At 40.9% G+C, this 18695-nt stretch overlaps 1 protein-coding gene across 3 annotated transcripts in view; it reads right to left on the minus strand.

Moving 5' to 3' along the window:
* roraa (RAR-related orphan receptor A, paralog a) overlaps positions 1–18695 on the minus strand; it is a 253915-nt gene that overhangs the window by 36785 nt on the left and 198435 nt on the right. The window contains exon 1 of one of the 3 annotated variants that reach the window (XM_053478795.1): positions 15726–15792. The exons of the other annotated variants lie outside the window; for them this stretch is intronic. Coding sequence (XP_053334770.1) covers positions 15726–15792 — 67 coding nt within the window. Of the gene's footprint in view, positions 1–15725; positions 15793–18695 lie in introns of those variants that run through there. 3 annotated transcript variants of the gene reach the window in all.

Genomic DNA, 18695 nt, shown 5'->3' on the forward strand with positions numbered 1-18695 from the left:
TAATTTTTTTTTTTTTTGGCATTGCGATTTTTAATTCCATTTGATTTAACAGCGCTAATGTTTGCTGTCTGATTTGTCTCAGTCATATTTTTTACAGATTTTGAAGCATTAAAAACTTCTAAAAGTATATAATCGTTAAAATGCTGTGTAACTTGTGTTGATTGTTTAAATGTCATGTCTCGTACAAAGCCTTTCTTTCCTTCTTTCTCCACTCTGGCAGAGGGCAGTACTGCACCAAGAGCTCATAAACTCAAAACAAGAAAAAGAAGCATCCATACACTCACAAAGCAGGAGTATTTGCAAAGGATGGGAGCAGCTTGTATTTCCTACAAAATGGGTCTTTTTGTTTTTATTTCCACCTTTTTTTTTTTTTTCATTTTTAGTCCAATTCTCCATCCACCAGCGACAGCAGCCAACCAGGGGGGTGTAGGCTAAGATGTGCTTTTCCTCCAACACATGTGAAGCAATGAACCATTTCGAAACTGCTGCTCCTGCATCCTGACAGGGCACAGCCAATATAGACTCTCTGGACTCTTGTAACATTCCCCAGGAACCGAACTGGCGATCTCTGGATGACAGGGCAAACACGATTCCTTCGCGTCACTCGGGAGCCGCTGTGGTGTATATTTTTAAGGAATTCATAAATTTTTGACCATCAAACATTTGAAGGTTAACCTAAATCACTGAGGTGAAAAATTCTAATTTAGAAATCAAGTGTAAAATCGAAAACTTAAATTAACTGCAGAGTAGAGGATCGTCACAGCTCTCTCAGGGCAGAAACAACCATACTGTATATGTGATTAGAAAAACACATGTTTAGTTGACAAAACTATAACTTTGCTCTCAGCTCAGACATTGGGTATCACCTTCACAAGTTGTCCATTCTCATCGTCTCATCAGGAAAATATTGGGTAAAATATTTCTCACCTGGTGATCTTTAAAGTGCCCCTGAAATCAAATCACGGTTATTTCAGAGCCTTTTGTACTTGTCAGTTGGTCTTACCAACCCTTTCACACCACATCATATCCAGATTTGGAGATATTCTTTTAATTTTGAAAGTTTGTCACAAATTATTTTTTTTGTTTATTATAAATTATATTGATGTAACTGCTCTCTAGAATCCCAGGTCTCTACAGTAGTAAGGTGTTGCAGTACGAGAGCAGTAGCTCATTAGGAGTAAGCATGGATTTGGATGAAAGCTGTTTTTAGATGTGCGTATTATCTACCTGCACACTATGCCCCTTTTACAAGCACTGATTAAGAAAAAAAACAAGACTGCATTTTTTTTTTAGGAAGGTGGAATCTGTATGAAGCTGCACTTTTTAGAGACTTTTTAGAATTCAATGTGGTGATATGTTGCTTCATCTTCATCCCCTATCCAGGCTTCTCCCTCAATAAATGTAAGTAAAAGGGATCTTTTAAAACTCTTTGCTGTTCTCCATATGAAGCTTGTTTGTTAAGCTATTGTCAGGTTGTTCGGATTGTGCAGGGGTGTGGTGTATTTTAAAATACAAAATCAATGTCCAGCTGAAAAGCCATTTTTTTTGTGGACTGTAAGGAATGTGGAGGGTTCATGAGGGTAAAGGTGATTATGGTGTCTCCAGGAGCTTTTAAAGAGTTTATGATCTTTTACAAAATATCAAAACACCAGATGCAGATCTGCACAGATCCAGCGAGGACAATAAAAAGCAAACATAACTGAAAAAGTCTGTGTCCATCAATAAAGTATTGTTTTAAGTGCTGTCAGTTTCTCATGAACATGCTGTTACTCTGAGGAGAACGCTCTACATTTGAACTCTGATGTTTCGGAAAAAAAGAAAGAAAGAAAAACAGAAGAGTGGACATCCAGGAATAAGATCCAGGGGCAAATGTCCAGCACTGACCATGCTTCTTTCCAGGAGGCTTCTTTTCAGTGTAAGAGCAGGCAAACGCCCTGACTAATGAGGGTTGAAAGTCTAGGCCCTTTGCAGGACCCCCAGTGGGCGGCACCCCTCCAGGCACATTCATTAGGAGATGAAACAGTGTTTCCTGGGGCGGTACAGGCGTCCACCCAGTCCGGACATGTTTAATTTAGATGCATGTGAAGTAGGGCCAAATTAGCTCTAAATGTAACCACCAGGGAGGGTAAGAGGAGTCAGCGGGAGGCAGGGGCACAGGGGCACAGAGCAGTGGAGGTGATGGAACAACTAAGCATAGAATAAGAAAGTTTTAATAAGAGGTTATACGTGTCCAAATAAACACAACGGGGAAGCGGTGTAATAAAAAAACACAACAAAGCAACAAGCTTTTTGTTATACCACTATTATCCTCATTGTAGTATGTCCAACGAAATGATATGATGTAAAATATCAACGGCTAAAACCTGATTATGATTATAATGAGACAGTTTTAAATTATATGTTGTTGTTGTTGGTCTTTCGGCTACTCCCATCAAGGGGTCGCCACAGTGGACCAACCGATCCTTACACAATATGACACAGGGTCTCACTCTCATTTTATCCGGACTCGGTAGCGGCACCGCAACCAGTGGCTGGGGTTCTGGGCACTGGTGGGAATCGAACCTTCGGCAAACCACCACTGAGCCACCAAAGCCCAATCAGTTTTAAATTTTATAAATAGATACTAAAAGTGAGTGCATTAATTACAATGTAATTAAACCCAATTGTTTGGACATGCTAATAGATGAAGTGAAATGAAAAAATACAAAGATTAAATATATAGGCGGTGGTGTAGTGGTTAGCACTGTGGCCTCACATGTCCGAGGTCGAGGGTTTGATTCCCTCCTGGGGTCTGTGTGTGTGTGTGTGTGGAGTGTGCATGTTCTCCCTGTGCTTGGTGGGTTTCCTCCAGTGCTTTGGTTTCCTCCCACAGTCCAAAGACATGCAGATTAGGTTAAGTTGCGTTCCCAAATTGCCAGTTGTGTGTGTGCGACCCTTTACAGGATATGCGGTATAGAAGATGAATGTATAGATATGTATCTGCATTTATATACATAAGTATGTATGCATACACACACGCACACAGTAACAACCAAAGTTTTATAAGTCAAACAGCTGTTTAATACATTTAAAATAAATTCTTAAATTAACGAGTACTCAAATTTTATCTACATGCCTTTTTCACATACTGGCACTCACACATCAGAGGGAAGCACTTTACACACCATGTGTTCTACAGCTAAGACCTTCACAAGTTATCTTGGCAAAACAATTAAAAGAAATTGTTATCACATCAGCTAATCCTCTGCCTTTATGGATCCCCTTATTTAATAAGGCTCCCCTTTTCCTCGTTAGATATGTAGAACCAATCTCCTGTAATTAGCAGCTCCTAACCTTTGGGGGGTGTAATCTCTGCTGAATCGTGGATTTGTACATCAAAGCGCACATTTCTCCCATCTATCTGAATGCTCGAAATTACAGTCGATTTTGAAATGTGCGCTTATTTGTTATAGCTTGGATGCAAACAGCACTTTCCCTCTTTATATGTCTGCCAGAATCCCGTGGGTTTGCAGTACTGAGTTCCTAATCCACTCCAGTACAATCCAAATATAGAGCGAGCGCTGCATTACCGAAATTCAGATGCAGGGCCAAGAGCCTCGGTGTGTAAATAGAGCCGAACAGGCTTTGCTTCTTTTCCTTATCATAAAAGATTTGATAGAAATCAAACCTGCTTTAGATAAAGTGAGTGTGGATACCTTGCTAGTTTCCAGCAAATAGTTGTTTAATGAAGGTTAATTAAAGAATCGATGGTCTCCGGCCCTGGCGTGTGTCCCGTTACTGTGTTAATGGACTGCCTGCGTTGACGGCTGGAAGGTTCAAGTGACTATTGCCGTCAAGGACTGGGCGAGATTCATTTCATCTCTCCTGCTATTGCACATTGTGATGAGAACGAGGCACAGGGTATTAAAAAAAAAGGCAGAAAATGATTTCCAGAAAAAAATCTTACAGAGAGGAAAGGGGGCATCTCTGAGCATTCATAAAGAATAAACTCAAAGCCTTAACAGGATCTAATGAGAAAGTCACATGTGAGGACGAGTCTTTCACTACAGGCAAGAGAGAGGATATGGAATTCAATATCGGTGTTCACTACATTACAACCAGCTCTGTTCATCTAGCAGGTTCACACTTACGGACACTGCCAAGGTGTTTAAAGCACCATTGTCCATTCTCTACAAACCACGCAGCATCAGTTGGGAGCAATTAAACTAAATTGTGTGGACAGGCCAAAATTAGGGGCATATGGTCTGGCAGAAGATGACCAGAGAGCTGAAGGAGAAAAGGACTCTGGAAGTGCGTTTCAACAGCGCTGCAATTTATAATGCTGCAAATTAATCAAAAACAATTTTGATATTCAACTAAAGAATAAAAAAATTTAAAACAAAGGAAATTCAAGGTTTTTTTTTTGTCCTACTGAGTCTTGACTAAACAACAGTACTGTGGGACGTTTAAGAGAAAGCGGACACCCTCTCGGGATCCCTGATTAACATCTTCTTTCTTACACCTTACAGTAACAGAGCTCCTCCTCCTCCTCCAGAGATGCACGTGCTGGCTAATGAAGCTAGTTAGCACTAAGAGCTAGTGCAGGGAATCTCACACGCGGCTGCACCGGATGCTTTTTTCAATGTCATGGAACGCGATTGTCTGTGACGGGCCAGATAGAGATTCATAGCGCTGCCATGTCCGTGTCTGCAAGAAGAGAGATTACAGCTGTAGTAACAGCATCCTCCAAAGTGCTCCACGCATATGGACCATGATGTCAGATTTAGTGTCTGATAGAAACGTAACACGAGGAAACTCTGAGCGATGGCAATAACCTTGCATGTAGTGGAGCTACGCTCATGATTAATGGGCCCAGTGCCGGGGAGATGCGCGTGGAGCGCTGCAGCCGGGCCCCAGAGACGAGTAAGGAAGTCGGCTACTCCGGGTCGCCTAATGCGGCGAGATGGTGATCTGCTCCGTAACAAATGACACTGTCTGTTGACTATTTCTGCTGGGTTTCTTAAAGAAGACGGACAAACAAGGGGCTAACGTATAAACACCGTGTCACTCATTCCCTTATACACGTACACACACACAATCATATTTCACTTTAGAAGCCAAATGATATGTCTAATTTGCTGTGAGTCAGGTATTTTCAACTTCTCAGGCTGTCAAATAACTGGGCTCGCCTGTCAGTGCGGGTGTGTGTGGTATAAAGGGTTGCAGAGGCTTTTTTTCCCCTCCCGATTTGAAGTTCTCTTTGAAAGAATTAAAAAAAAAAAAAAAGAGGAAAAAAGAAAAAAATTCCATTAAGCATGCTGACTGACGGGTCTTTTTTCCTTATCAAAACTAAAAGGTAAATAAAGAAAAACCAGTAAAAGGACGGCTGAATGATGGTTGGTGGGAAATGACGTCTTTTTTTCCAGCCATGTCTGTTTTGACATTCCCTCCTGGATAATTACAGCCAAATGAATATGCTTTAAAATCCCCCCCCAAAAAAATCACCTGAAAGAAGAGTCTGTTTTTCTCTCTTGCTCGCCTTATAATTAGACAGGTCGATGCTTTATGAATGCGTTTCGAATCGAAAGGGGTTTTCTAATAAGCACCCAAGGCTCAATATCGTCTCAGGAAATCTGCCTCTGCTGTTTGTCAGTTTCCACAAAGAGGCATCTGATATTACAAACCCAAAGGTGTCAAACCCACACTGTGCACCCACTTCTCTAAAGGAAGACCCATGAGGTCCAGGAATGGTTAAAACTTTCATTCTCACACCCCAACTCCCTCTCTCTCTCTCTCTCTCTCAGAGTATTACTCTCTTCGCAGGATGCACCCGCTGGGCTGTATATAATTGCAGGTAAATAACGCTAGACATGTTTTTAAACCCGGAATATAAATCTCTAAATGCTTCAGAAGTCACTCTTGGAGGATTTCTGTATTAATATATTTGACCAGAAATGAATTTTAACACCTAATCAACCAACCGACTTAAATTTGTTAAAAACAATTTTTATATGGTCTGGTCTTTTAATTATCTTTCCACCTGCGTGCCAGGGTGGTCGGCCAGCTTTGTGCTGAACTTTATTTTGCTCGGTTTTGTCAGTATTTGCAACCCCAAATATAAATAAATACATAAATAAAATAAAATTCAATCGTGATATCCATGAAATCTGAGCCGCATGGATTAGCATGCAATAATCCTAAGGACTATATCCTATAATTTTGCCTCAGAACAGAAAACAATTAATAGTAATAATTTTAGGTTTTTTTGCTATTGAAGTACATTAATGCAAACTACAGAAACGTAAATAGTCATTTTTATTCTCTGCTGTGGAGATCTGAATGTAGCACAATGTGTGGATTAAGGCTTTGACTAAGGGGCTATGAGTGTTTGTAAAAGTTAGGCTGTTGAGGCCCTGGGCTGTTGATCGCAAAGTCGGGGTTCGAGCAATGCCACTGTAAGGTTGTCACTGTTGGTCCCTTAACCTGACGCCCACATACAGTATATGATACCCAGCCACTGAAATGAGGTTTGTGATTTGTGTGCCAGTCCCAAACCTGGAGAAATCGGTGGGATGGGCATCGAGGGTGAGAGGTGGGGAAAAAAGGAAAAAAAGGGGGAGTGGGACTTTTTTTGTGTGGCAATTAATGTATTGCCATCATTTTTTTTTTTACTTTCTGTTTTATAAATATGCACTCATTCGAAGTGGTAAATTGTTGCAGTTCCTCTGTAATCCTGCAGGTGATGTGCTCCAAACTGTTCACACATTAGTAGGCAGCACGGCATCCTGTGTGGTTGGAGCGAAATGCTTGCCAAGTTTGTTTAGAATCGGAAAAAAAAAAAAAGAAATATATATATATATATATATATATATATATATATATATATATACACGTCCTCAGCTAATGTGGTTTAATGCATTGAGATTTAGAAGTAGATCACACGTCACAGTTAAAGCATCGATCTGCATCGCACAAACTTACAAACTTGAAGTTGAAACACAGCCTACTCATTAATAACCATATTGTCCAACTATAAATAAAAAGCAAACGGCCTGCAACATTAAATGCATCTGTCCCAGCCACCTGGGCTACTGATTGTTTTCTGCTACAAAAAAAAAATCTAACAAAATGCATTTAGATTTCACAAATGAATCTTTTAAAATGACTTTATGGCATGTGCTTTTTCTGCAGATTTCCTCACGGCGATAAACCCAACGTACTTGATATCGATATCAGCATGCACTCACTTTGCTCTTAACATTCCCACACACACTCACACTAATACATACATACATAAACAGAAAAGTCCAAACACAAGCACACGTGTTCGAAATGCTATTACATAACGGCTTGGTCATGCCTGGAGTTAAACACAAGCCCTGCTATTCTTGGACAGAGGGAGATGGAAATGAATGTATCTGTTCTGTAATCGAGAGGCCCAATAATGGATCGTGTAGCAGGAGCAGCTCATCTGATAGCTGTGGAAATCACATGCAGAGCTTGGAGCCAGGACACTGATGAGGGCACAGCGGAGAACCGGCTACGCTGTGCATTGATTAGCGATGGAAAATTACTGTTACAGCTGTGAGTTTAAACTGTAGAGGCTCGTGATAAACACTGCAAACATTACTCACCTTACGCCTGCATGGACTGGCTGTAGGATTCATTTCTCAAGTGCAAAAACTGAAATTTTTCCAGTGAAGCAAAAATAGTGCCCATAATCTGATAAGAAGTGGTCGGCTTTACGCTACGCCGCTGTTCACTCATCATGTAGGTGCTTTTAAGTTGAGAGCACAGTTCGAGTCGTGAACAGCTATGAAAAACGGCACATTTTTACTGCACGCCGAAACGGGGAAACATTGCCTGGAGTCACTGTGTATTATGTGTGAAGCACACAGCTGGCAGTTTTGCACCATGCCCTTGTGTCCTTACTCATTAACACTGATACAGGACCCCTTTCTCAAACCCTAATCTTTAGGCTGAAAGAGAAAACGCACCGCTGCTCTCACAGCAGTCATTTAGAGTAACTTCTATCAACAGCCTGCAGTGCATAAGCAACGCTCCAAGAGCCTCCCAGCTGTGTCGAAAAAGCACGGTGCTCATCTTGTTTGCACATTAATGATAAACAGATTACACAACAGAAAAGGGGAGTCTCGTTGTAGAAGGTTATTAGAGGTTCTGGAAAGAACTAAGCCATGTCCAGCTCCTAAAATACCATGACAGGGATTAATCCACTCCTAAGCCACCCTGACAGGTAAGTAAGGATAAACACCATGTCCTGAACCTGAGTTCACCTCCGATTCAGCCGACTTAGTAGAGATGGGAATCACAGCGGACCAACCAACACGAAATCATCATGATACTCATGAATCATTTTTAATATCCGATTCGATATTATATTCTTTTCAAATTTATTTTGTTACAATTTTAAGACGTTCAACGTTAAAAATAAAAATTGTGTTATAACTCAAAACCTTTGCTATATTTAGTATCTTCACACCTGTATTGAATCCACACTTAAAAACCCATTTAAACAATACAAACCAACCAACTTCAAATACAAGAGTTTAACATTTACCTTAATGTTAAATTAAACAAAAGCTACATTTCTCCTGAGCACCACGTATCCACCCTAATTATAATCCCTAAACAAACAAATAAAGCAAATAATTCACTCCTACCATACGGGATGCCGGTGTGTGAGTAGTCTAGAGTGTATCACCTGTAGGAAGTCTTCAGCATGTGGTGATGTGTTGTAAATCAGGAATGTGAGACTAATTCGCCCGCAGAGTTTGAAGAAAAGGGACAATTTGAGACTTTTTAACAGGTGCAACTTTAAGTTAGATAGTGATACGATATAAAAGTGCGTTCCCGTTGCACCACTCAGAAGTTTGTTTTACTTGGTCACCTGCTGATCGGTCGGTGTTGACCATGATTTAAAACTGAACCGTTAAGTTTTTCACTTAGATTTAAGAAAAAATTTTCCATTTAGATAAACAGCATTGAAACAACCCACTATGTAATATCACAAGCATTTCATTAACTGCACGCTGTATCATGCGCTCCTCCACTACACACGGGCCAACATGATGTCATTATGGGAGTGTCATGACCTCAGACTGCAGGAATATAAGAATTTATAGGCTTACAGTGATGTGTGCTTGCATGTGGGTACAGCAAACTGATTTCTAATGGATATTTTGAAAAACAGCAGATGTAGTTGGAATAACCAGAATAACCAGTATGACGCAGTATAAAATATTGCACTCGTCGAATAACCATGGTTCATGTACTCACAGGGTCTACACAGGCAGTCGAAAAAGTGTTCACCTTAAAGGGAACCTGTTACCATAAATGTATTTTTTTTAGCCATTTTAGACACATCAGATGTGTGCGCAAACACAAAATTACCCCCTACTGTGACCTCGTATAAGTGGATACCCTCTGAAATAAAATAGAAAAGAAATAGTAAAATACTGTATAGGACCTTAAAGTTGTAGGGTGTTTACCTTTATTTTTTTTTTAAGTCCCAACAGTGACGACGATTTGCACAAATCAGTACGTCTGATGAACAAGTATTAAATTTGCACAAATCTAAATAAAGTAAGCATTGCAGCATTATGCACGAGTGCTGCAGCAGCAAAGTTGGTTTCTCCAGACGTGCCTACATGCTTTTGATATTCATAATGTTTTATGAGGTTTTTCAACAAGTCACTGCTTTTATTTGCTGTTCCACTTGAGTTTCAGTTTGACTCTTATGGAAATACAGAACACGCTAATCCTCTCCTCTGCCATTTGACTTGTTTTCTAACCCTGTTTCGCACGCAACATATTAATGAACATTTTTTTCCTAAATCACCTGCAACTGCATCAGACCCACCCACCCACCAACTCGTACTGTATATAAGATGTTTGGAGTCTTGTCCTGAAGATTTCTGGGTGAAAACCGATGCACTGTAAGCTTGCTTTCAGATTCGTGTTCCCTTCGATTTAATCACACTGCATATTAGACTTTAAAGGCTACAAGAGAACATCCGGCCTCTCCAGATATCATCTAACCTGGATCCAGTTCCTGCAAGCTAGAAACAGGATCTTCACTGACATTCTGCTAGATGTCCCTCCTAGACCTCTGTTTAGAGAATACGTTTTACGCAAGTCTTTTTATATTAGATATGATTCATTCGTTCTGATGAGTATGACGTCATCCCTTCCGCACCCCCTCGCGGGACGACTTTCACATCAGTAATGTTGTTCAGTACCCGAGTTCACTAGTGTGCACTTTATCCACAGTAGATGTTGATGTGCACTTAGCACTTATTCACTTTGTGAATCAGCACCAAACGCAAAGGTGAGAGTACACTTGTCACACTGATGTGAGATAAACTGATTAGTGATTTTATAAAGTAAAACATCCCTAAGGTCTACACAGTTACTAACTGCAGTCGTATTACTGCTCAGTCAAACTCTACCCCATCTGTCAAGGGACAGGAACCGCCACAGGACCATTCACATTTACGACATTTGGCAGACGCTGTAACGGACAGGATGGGACATAGGAGAAAAAAAAAATCAAGACCATGTGTTTCCTACTTCCGGATCTTCCGCAGCAAAGTCAGCTACTCAAAATGCTATTCTCTTCATGCCTGTTTAACAACGCACGTGTAACTCTACTATCCTGGCTGTTTCCTTTTTCTTCCTTTTTTCATTTGGCTGCCAGCTTTTAGGTGCAATTACTGCAACCTGCTAAGCTAAATTGTTAACACTGAAAAGTCAAGTTTTGCAAGATCTTGCAAAATGTTCGTGAGATCTCTCAAAACATGGGTCCTATGTCTCGTTTTTTTCTTCTGCTTTTTTTTGTTTGTTTTTGTTCCTTAGATTAAAAATAAAAATAATAATAATTTTTTTTTCACCCTTGTTTTTCTTCCAAAATTTTTTTCCCCACCCATGTTCGTAAAAATCACTACAGCTCAAATCGAACAAGTAGAACCAAACCATTTTAAACCGGCCATCACTGATGATAGTATTTGAACGGTAAGACTGGTTCAGCGTGAATTGTTCCTGTTTTTGAGTTTTTAAACACGTGTCCACAGGCATTTCTTACCCTCTTGATAAAACATAAAGTAGTTTTAACTAGACCATACATTTCATCTTTACACACCGTTTCAGGGTGTTGCTAGCCAATTTATTTCCATTCTATACTTTCTATTTCTTTCCTCTTAAATTACAGCGGAGGTCACAGTAGAGGCTCTGATAACTCCGATCGCGACACAAATCTCCTGACGTGTTTGACAACAGCACTGCCTGGCTGTAATTGGCGTAATTGCCAGGTTAGAGAGCGGAAAACAAAAGCGATCTGAATGCGCCGAGACAAAGCGGCGTCGTTAAAGCAGGACTGGGAATCCAGAAAACAGCGCCATGGATGATGTACGTAAGTAACGGTGGAGGGGGCAGGGGCTCGCAATGGGGGTAAATGAGGAGGGTTTGGCATTGTTGGTTGGGGGGGGGGGGGGATGGTTGGGGGCTGGCTGATAAAAATGGCTGCCTCTTATCTCTGCTATGCATATGAAAGGCTTATACTGTCTCCGTGACAGATTCTATACGCCTTTTCATTGTGGGATTCACTGAATTGGTGAAGAAGAAGAAGAAAGAGTGAAAGACTGAGGAAGGGAAAGAGGAGGCTGTATGTAATAAGTGCGCAGATCCACGTACACATGTAGGTGTGCGATTGTTTGACGAAGTTGGAGTTCAAGCAAGAGACAAAAATCAAGAGAATATAAGACATCCAACTGTGAAAACAGTCACCAGCTGGAGAGATTAAGAGAGAGAGAGAGAAAGATAGAGAGAGAGATTTTCTTTTCAGAGAACTACGCGTTCTGACAACAAGCTCCAATCCCTCCTTAATCTGAAATGAATACTTAATTCACAACATAATATAGCATCTATAATTACAATAATGAGGAAGGATATTTGAAGAGCCAATCGTTTGTAACTTGATTTCAAAGCCAGGCTGTGGGGCTTATTAATCTCTCCGCATACTCGCGCCTCGTTTCTTTTGTTTTCTCCCATTTCATTTCCTTCCCGAAATAAACAAGGTGACGCTTTGAGCTACAGCTGTATCATTTGTCAGCGCAGCAAAAGCGTTTATCTATAAATTTATTTTCAATTTGAGACACGCTGCCGTAATGAAAGCCAAATCGAGAGTGGAGAGAAGATTATTTTAATTAGCCACAACACCGGCTGCCTGGCAGGCTGTAGGAGGGAAGGCTACGCCGCAATAAGAGACGAAGTAGCAAGAGCCGCGCTCTAATCACATCAGGTAAGTTTTCCGACTCCCGCCGCAGTGCTGTCATGCTGAAGGTGGCTGCACACGTGTAGGAGTAGCGAGAAGATTACACACCGTACAATGCCCTCCCTGACCTGCCCGGTGCATCTGGAGAGCAGCGCACGCTCGAGTCAGCCACTTACAGTACGGCTCCTACTATGTGGCACGCACACGCACACACACACACAACGTAATATTTAAAGATGTGTTGCTTCCTGTGTTGACAGTTTCCTCTGTTTGTTATTTACTCCATATCATGTCCAATAATGTTGAAATTAAGGAAAACTAAATAAATAAATAAACAAATAAACAAAAAGCTCTAAACCCCTTCTTCTGTCGTTTCTCAGAATAGCGCCGGTCCACTCGGTGATGAGAACATTCTGTCATGCCGCATGTGATTATTCACAAATTGGATCATGTTCCCGCTAAAGAGATCTCCCTGGACGGCCCGGTGCATCTTCATTACGCATTGTGTAATTTTATATACGCTGCGAGCTCTTATAGAAACACAGGTGACAGATATACAAGACGAGCACAAACGGAGGAGGGCTGGACACGCTACAGTAGCTGGGTCGACGTGGGCCGGTCGGACGATGTGTAAGCGGCTCACTGGAGTGTCAAGACAATAAGTTACAGACACTGAAATGTAATATAAATCATCCTTACTATTCTGAGATGTGCCGCTGGCATCCCTTTAAAAAAAAAAAAAAAAAAACGAATAATAAAACCTAAATTGTAATCTGTGTCGCCCAGTCCGTCCGGGTGGGAATCACAAGAGGCCAAATCACATAAGATTACGATATCCAGTGGTCAATTTGATTTGTGCTGTGATTCTGTTAGTATTACGATTTTATAAACATTTTCCCAATTCAATATTAGTATTATTACTATTTTTGTTGTTACTATTCTAAACAAACAGAGCAACCAACTTCCTCCTACCACACGGGATGTCGCGATGCCTGTCAGTGTGTGAATAGTTTTACCAGCATTTTACCACATCAAATGCAAACATAAGGTATAAAGTCAAAATTCAGACTTGTCGTGTCAGATCAAAAGGCACCACGCACCCACGAGTGCATTCATACTTAGGAACAACTTATCTTTCTGCATAGGTGAAAAACCCCTGAACCCAGAGGAAACACCACACACCTACGGTATGGTGAGAAGGTCGACAGAAACGCTGATTTTCTGTGAGAAATCCTGAGCTCAGGATCAATCCCAGGACCCCTGGAGCGGTGAGGTGGCACCTGCTGCGCCACTGCATATGTCACAAACATGGTACAACCCGATGGTGCCAGGGGAGAGGGTTCTCATGAAGCCATAACGGTGCGATTAGTGATCCGATACGGTCTGAGCGAGGCTCGCAAGGCAGCCCCCCCTCAAACTCTAAGCGAAGACGAGCGGTACAGCAGGCTTCATTAGACATTAAAGTGGCCGCGGCCTCACATCGCATCATTAATGCTTTCCACGGGTCTCTTACAGGAGATACCTAGAAACTCGGAGATATGAGGCTCTTACATCCTGACTTCAACCGGAGACTCTGATTAAACAACCTGCTGCAGCAGAGTTCACCGGGAAATTATATGAAAGAGAATTTTTCATTTGCTCTGAACTGCTTCCAGTGCGATCCCGGACTATTTCTCTGAAGAGCAGCTGATTTCTGGGGGGAGAAATGGAAGGGGAAGAGAAATAACAGTGACTTTCTGACAGGACTAGCACAGCTGATAAAAGTCAGGAGACTCTGACAAGAATCCCACATTAAGGGTGGGAATTATAGTGTGGAGTCTGTTTAGCTTTCATAAGACACATACGAGTGTATTCATCCCCCCCTCCACCCCGCCAACCCCGTCTCAAGTCTCTGGCTTTATAGAGTCGCTGCATGTTATACACATAACCCTACAACACTAAGCACTCGCTCAGCACTCCAAACTGTTGGCAGTAGACATTTTTTTTTCTAGCGCTAACAAGAACATAAAATCAATAAAACGTTAACATAAACATTTAGCAACATACTGTAAGTCACTCACTCTCTCATGGTCTATACCGCCTGATCCTGTGTACAGGGTCGCCTGGAGCCTATACATTACCAGGAGAATTTGGCACCGTCATGGGTGTACCCTGCCTCGTGGCCTCTACATCGCAGGGCGCACACACACACACACACACACACACACACAAACACATACACACACAATGTGACAAGAACGCACAGGATTGGGACTAAACAGCTATGTGTCCATAAGAAAAGCACTTGTTATAGAGACTAATCAGAAACAGTGGGAAAAGGTCACATGGTGCTCAAACTGATGAGTCCGGATTGACCCTATTCCAGAGTGATTGGCGTGGCAGGGTAAGAAGGGTAACATGAAGCGTCATGAAACTGTACAAGCCTCTGGAGGGAGTGGTATGATCTGGGGTTGCTCCAGTTGGTCAGGTCTAGGTTCAGCAACCTTATGTGGCAATAAAACGAAGTCAGCTGACGACCTGAATGTACTGAATGACCAGATTATCACAGAGAGTTTTGGTTCTTTGATGGCACGGGCATATTCCAGGATTCAAATTGTGAAAGAGGAATCATTTTCTCACATAAACTGTCCATCACAGAGTCCTGACCTTCTAAAAGTCTTTGGGACGTGCCGGAGAAGACATTACAGAATGGTTTGAGTGTCCCGTAATCAATATAAGGTCTTGGCAAAAACATCAATGCAACTCTGGATGGAAGTAAATGTTCTGACTGTGCTTCAAGTTGTTGAAACAAAGACAAAACAAATGTATGCTAAGATCAAGCCAATCCAACAACATACTATAGTGGGCAGAACAGTGTAGAATACAGTAAATTATTTTTGTTTGTTTGTTTTGACAACAGTATTTGTAATAATAAAATAACAAAAATAATTTTAAAATGTTGTATCGTGCCACCTCTAGTCTCTACACATTTGATGAGGATGAGACAGGATGGGCTAAAACCGCAGTTAGAGTTCTTCCATATTTGTGGGTCAAACAGTAAATGGGAACTAGCTGCAAGTAGGAACTGAAAAGCTACGAGTGGGGAACTGAAGAAATGTCGGGCCACATATTCCATAGGTTTGGTCATGCGAGCATTAGGTGTGCGATCGTGCCCTTCCTGATTTGCAAAGAGTTGAAAACTCTGAATGAATTTCTCCTCGTGTTATCACATTATCACTTTTGCTGCTTGAATCTCAGCTCAGTTCTGCACGCAGACGTAGAAAATGAATAGTTGTCAGTCGCTTTAACGCTTGCCAGTGAGAACATACGGTAAAGTGAAAATGGACACACACATGCATTCTCAAATCCAAAGATAACAAAAATACACCTAAGAAAAAGGGTGTTATAAAGCATCCAAAGCCTTAATCATTGTCAATTAAAGCCTGGAAATTCACTCTAGGAAAAAAATATACTCAACTCTTTAACTGCCTCAACTCTTGCGTTAACTCTGTGATAGCAGCTGGTGCAACCAGACGGCTGTCCATCACGGCTGGGAACGAGCTGACAGCAGGAGAAAATGTGCACTTCTCCGATAAATATTTCATGCAAACTAATGCAACGCAGGACACTTCCCTACTGGCCAGAGGGAGGGGAAATGAGAGCAAGTAATTATTCAGGCAACTGAAGCCCAGAAATGATGGAGATTGTGGAAAGCAGGGATATTTAGCCCGGCTAATGAAGGCACGCGCTCGGAGATCGGGCTCAGGTGTGTGTATATGTATATGAATTTCTGCCTGCGCAGGCATTTGGTCCTGATAAGGCAAGATTACACAATGATGTATCCGGCATACTGAGCAAAAAAAAAAAAATCACTAGAACACACTCTCTCTGCACAGCAAATGTCTAACCCCAGGTATCTCTCTCTCTTAAACACACTGACACGAACAAGCCTGGATAGCAGAGGAATATATATATATGCACACAGTACTGTGCAAAAGTCTTAGGCACCATATTATATGCCGTACCAATTTTGTTATATATGTTTATCATGTCTGCATAATTATGTACAAAATCAATCAGTATTTCCATATATAACTTAAAAATGTATAAATAAATAACATTACAGAAGAATATGTGCATTATACAGTATGTGCCAGAAAAACTCATATTCTCCAGCAAGCTCAGTAAAACCTAACAGCTATTTTACTTATAGTACTGTGCAAAAGTCTTGGGCACATATAAAAAAATATGGCATAAGAAAACGATGCTTTGAAAAACATTTTAGCATAAAAGAAACTTATATAAAGAGGAATAAAATAAACAGTCAATGTTTGGAGTAAAAACCTTGTTGCTTATAATCAGGAGTTTTAGACACAGATTTGCACAGTACTATAAGTAAAACAGTTGTTAGGTTTTACTGAGCTTGTTGGAGAATATGAGAATATTTCTGGTAACTTTGTCACACTCGCTCCTTTCTATTTTTATGCAAATCACAGGATCATACATTAGGTTTTTTGTTTACATCTGAAAACTGGTCTGTGTTGTACTATATATTTTTTTCCTTTACAGTCATGCATATATTCTACTGTAAGGTTATTTATTTACTATTTTTTAAGTTATATATAGAAAATACTGAATAATTTTGTACATAATTATGCAGACATGCATACAGCATATAATATGGTGTCTAAGACTTTTCCACAGTACTGTATATATAAAATAGATCTTTCCTTATTTAATTGTTAAACCACACTAAACTATAGTGGAAATAAAGAAGATCCGGCATTTATTATTTACTTTAAAAATAAATGGATTAAAGCTTAACTGGCAGAACAACAGGCGTGTGTTAATATCTATTAAAATCTCATTGCCGTCATCATTTTTGCTCAGATTCTACACACTCCATCTGAAGAGACACGTGGATGTGACCCATCACTGAGGCACCAGAGCTCCTCTGTATGGAGTGAAGTATTCATGTAAGTCACGTTATTTTGGTGAAGGCCGCACATGCACTTGTGAAAGATGACTCATCTGACCAGATCACTCCCCCCCCCCGCCCCCCAAAAAAAAGACACACTCAATCTCTATAGCCCAGTGTCTGTGGTTTTTACACCACAGCACATGTCGAACATGTATTTGTCCATGCAGTGAGAGGTTGCACACTTCTTGTGCTGTCCTTCTCTATAAGCTGTGGAGTGATTGGTCTTTCTGACTGTCACCTGCGGCCTGCTGCTTTCAGGTCACGATGACGCCACAAAAATCCTTGGTTGGGAATCCAAGGCTACGTTCACATTATAAGCCACATTACTCAATTCAGATTTAATTTTTTTTGATAAGATGAGTTTTGCCTGTCATGATGGCTCAGATTCATACATTATTCATTCAGTTCCAAGTGACTTCTTTCTGACTCTAACATGAATGCGTGCGTAAATCAGTACGTCTTTGCTTGAGTTATCGGGGTTAAAACATCACATGTGTGTCATCACTCATTCATTTCAAGCAACGGATGTGACTTTAGCAAAAAGTATGCTTGGGATTTTGCTCTGGAGGACGGCAAGCAGACAGTCGGCTGTATCTGTCAAGGTTCAAAAGAAGGAAGAAAACCGGATGCCTCACTTTAGCTGTTTTAGCGGCTATTGATAGCACTCCTATTAATTCCCCTGTGCTGCCGGTGTCTGCACCCTACACATGTGCTGGGGCAAAAAGTCACATGAACTCCAATCTGCTCAAGTCTAGATCTAGAGACTTGGACCCGATCTGAGAAGATCAGATTTCATTCAGGAAGGTCTAAAAAATTTTTTTAATCTGTTTCACATTAGAGTAAAAAAAAAAAAAAGAAATCGTATTTTAGGCAATCCAGGCTGATAATGTGAATGTAGCCCCTGAGAGCAAAACCGTTCCTGGGCCGGCATTAAACTCTCATCCTCTTAATCACAGCAACACCAAACCTACTGCAGGCATCTGTGAGCTAAAGTATGTGGAAGAAGATAGACCTGTCTGGCTTCACGTGTCTCTACAAAAGCACTCAATAGCCTACACCCTCACGCCCTGGTAGCCTTCACAGGAAAAAGACAGCTAGTGGATTTTCTGTTTTCCTTTACAGTATCACTCAAAAGTTTGGATTTATTTTCTACATTCTAGAACAATACTGGATTTTTTTTAAACTATGAAATAACACATATGGCATTCTGTAATTAAGTAACAACAACAACAACAACAACAGTCAGTTGTTATTTTAAGACATGAAGGTCAGCTGTTCTGGAACAGTTCTTTTCTATTGCATTTGCAAAGTGCATCAAACACCATGATGAAACTGGCTCTCAGGAAAGCAAGTCCAAAACTTACTTCTGTTACAGAGGAGAAGTTCGTTTAGAGTTACCATTCTCAAAAATTACCAATTTACAGCACCTCAGATTAGAGCCGTTATGAAGGCTTTACAGAGCATAAG

This window comes from Clarias gariepinus, chromosome 2 (assembly GCF_024256425.1).
Source record: "Clarias gariepinus isolate MV-2021 ecotype Netherlands chromosome 2, CGAR_prim_01v2, whole genome shotgun sequence".
Lineage (NCBI taxonomy): Eukaryota > Metazoa > Chordata > Actinopteri > Siluriformes > Clariidae > Clarias > Clarias gariepinus.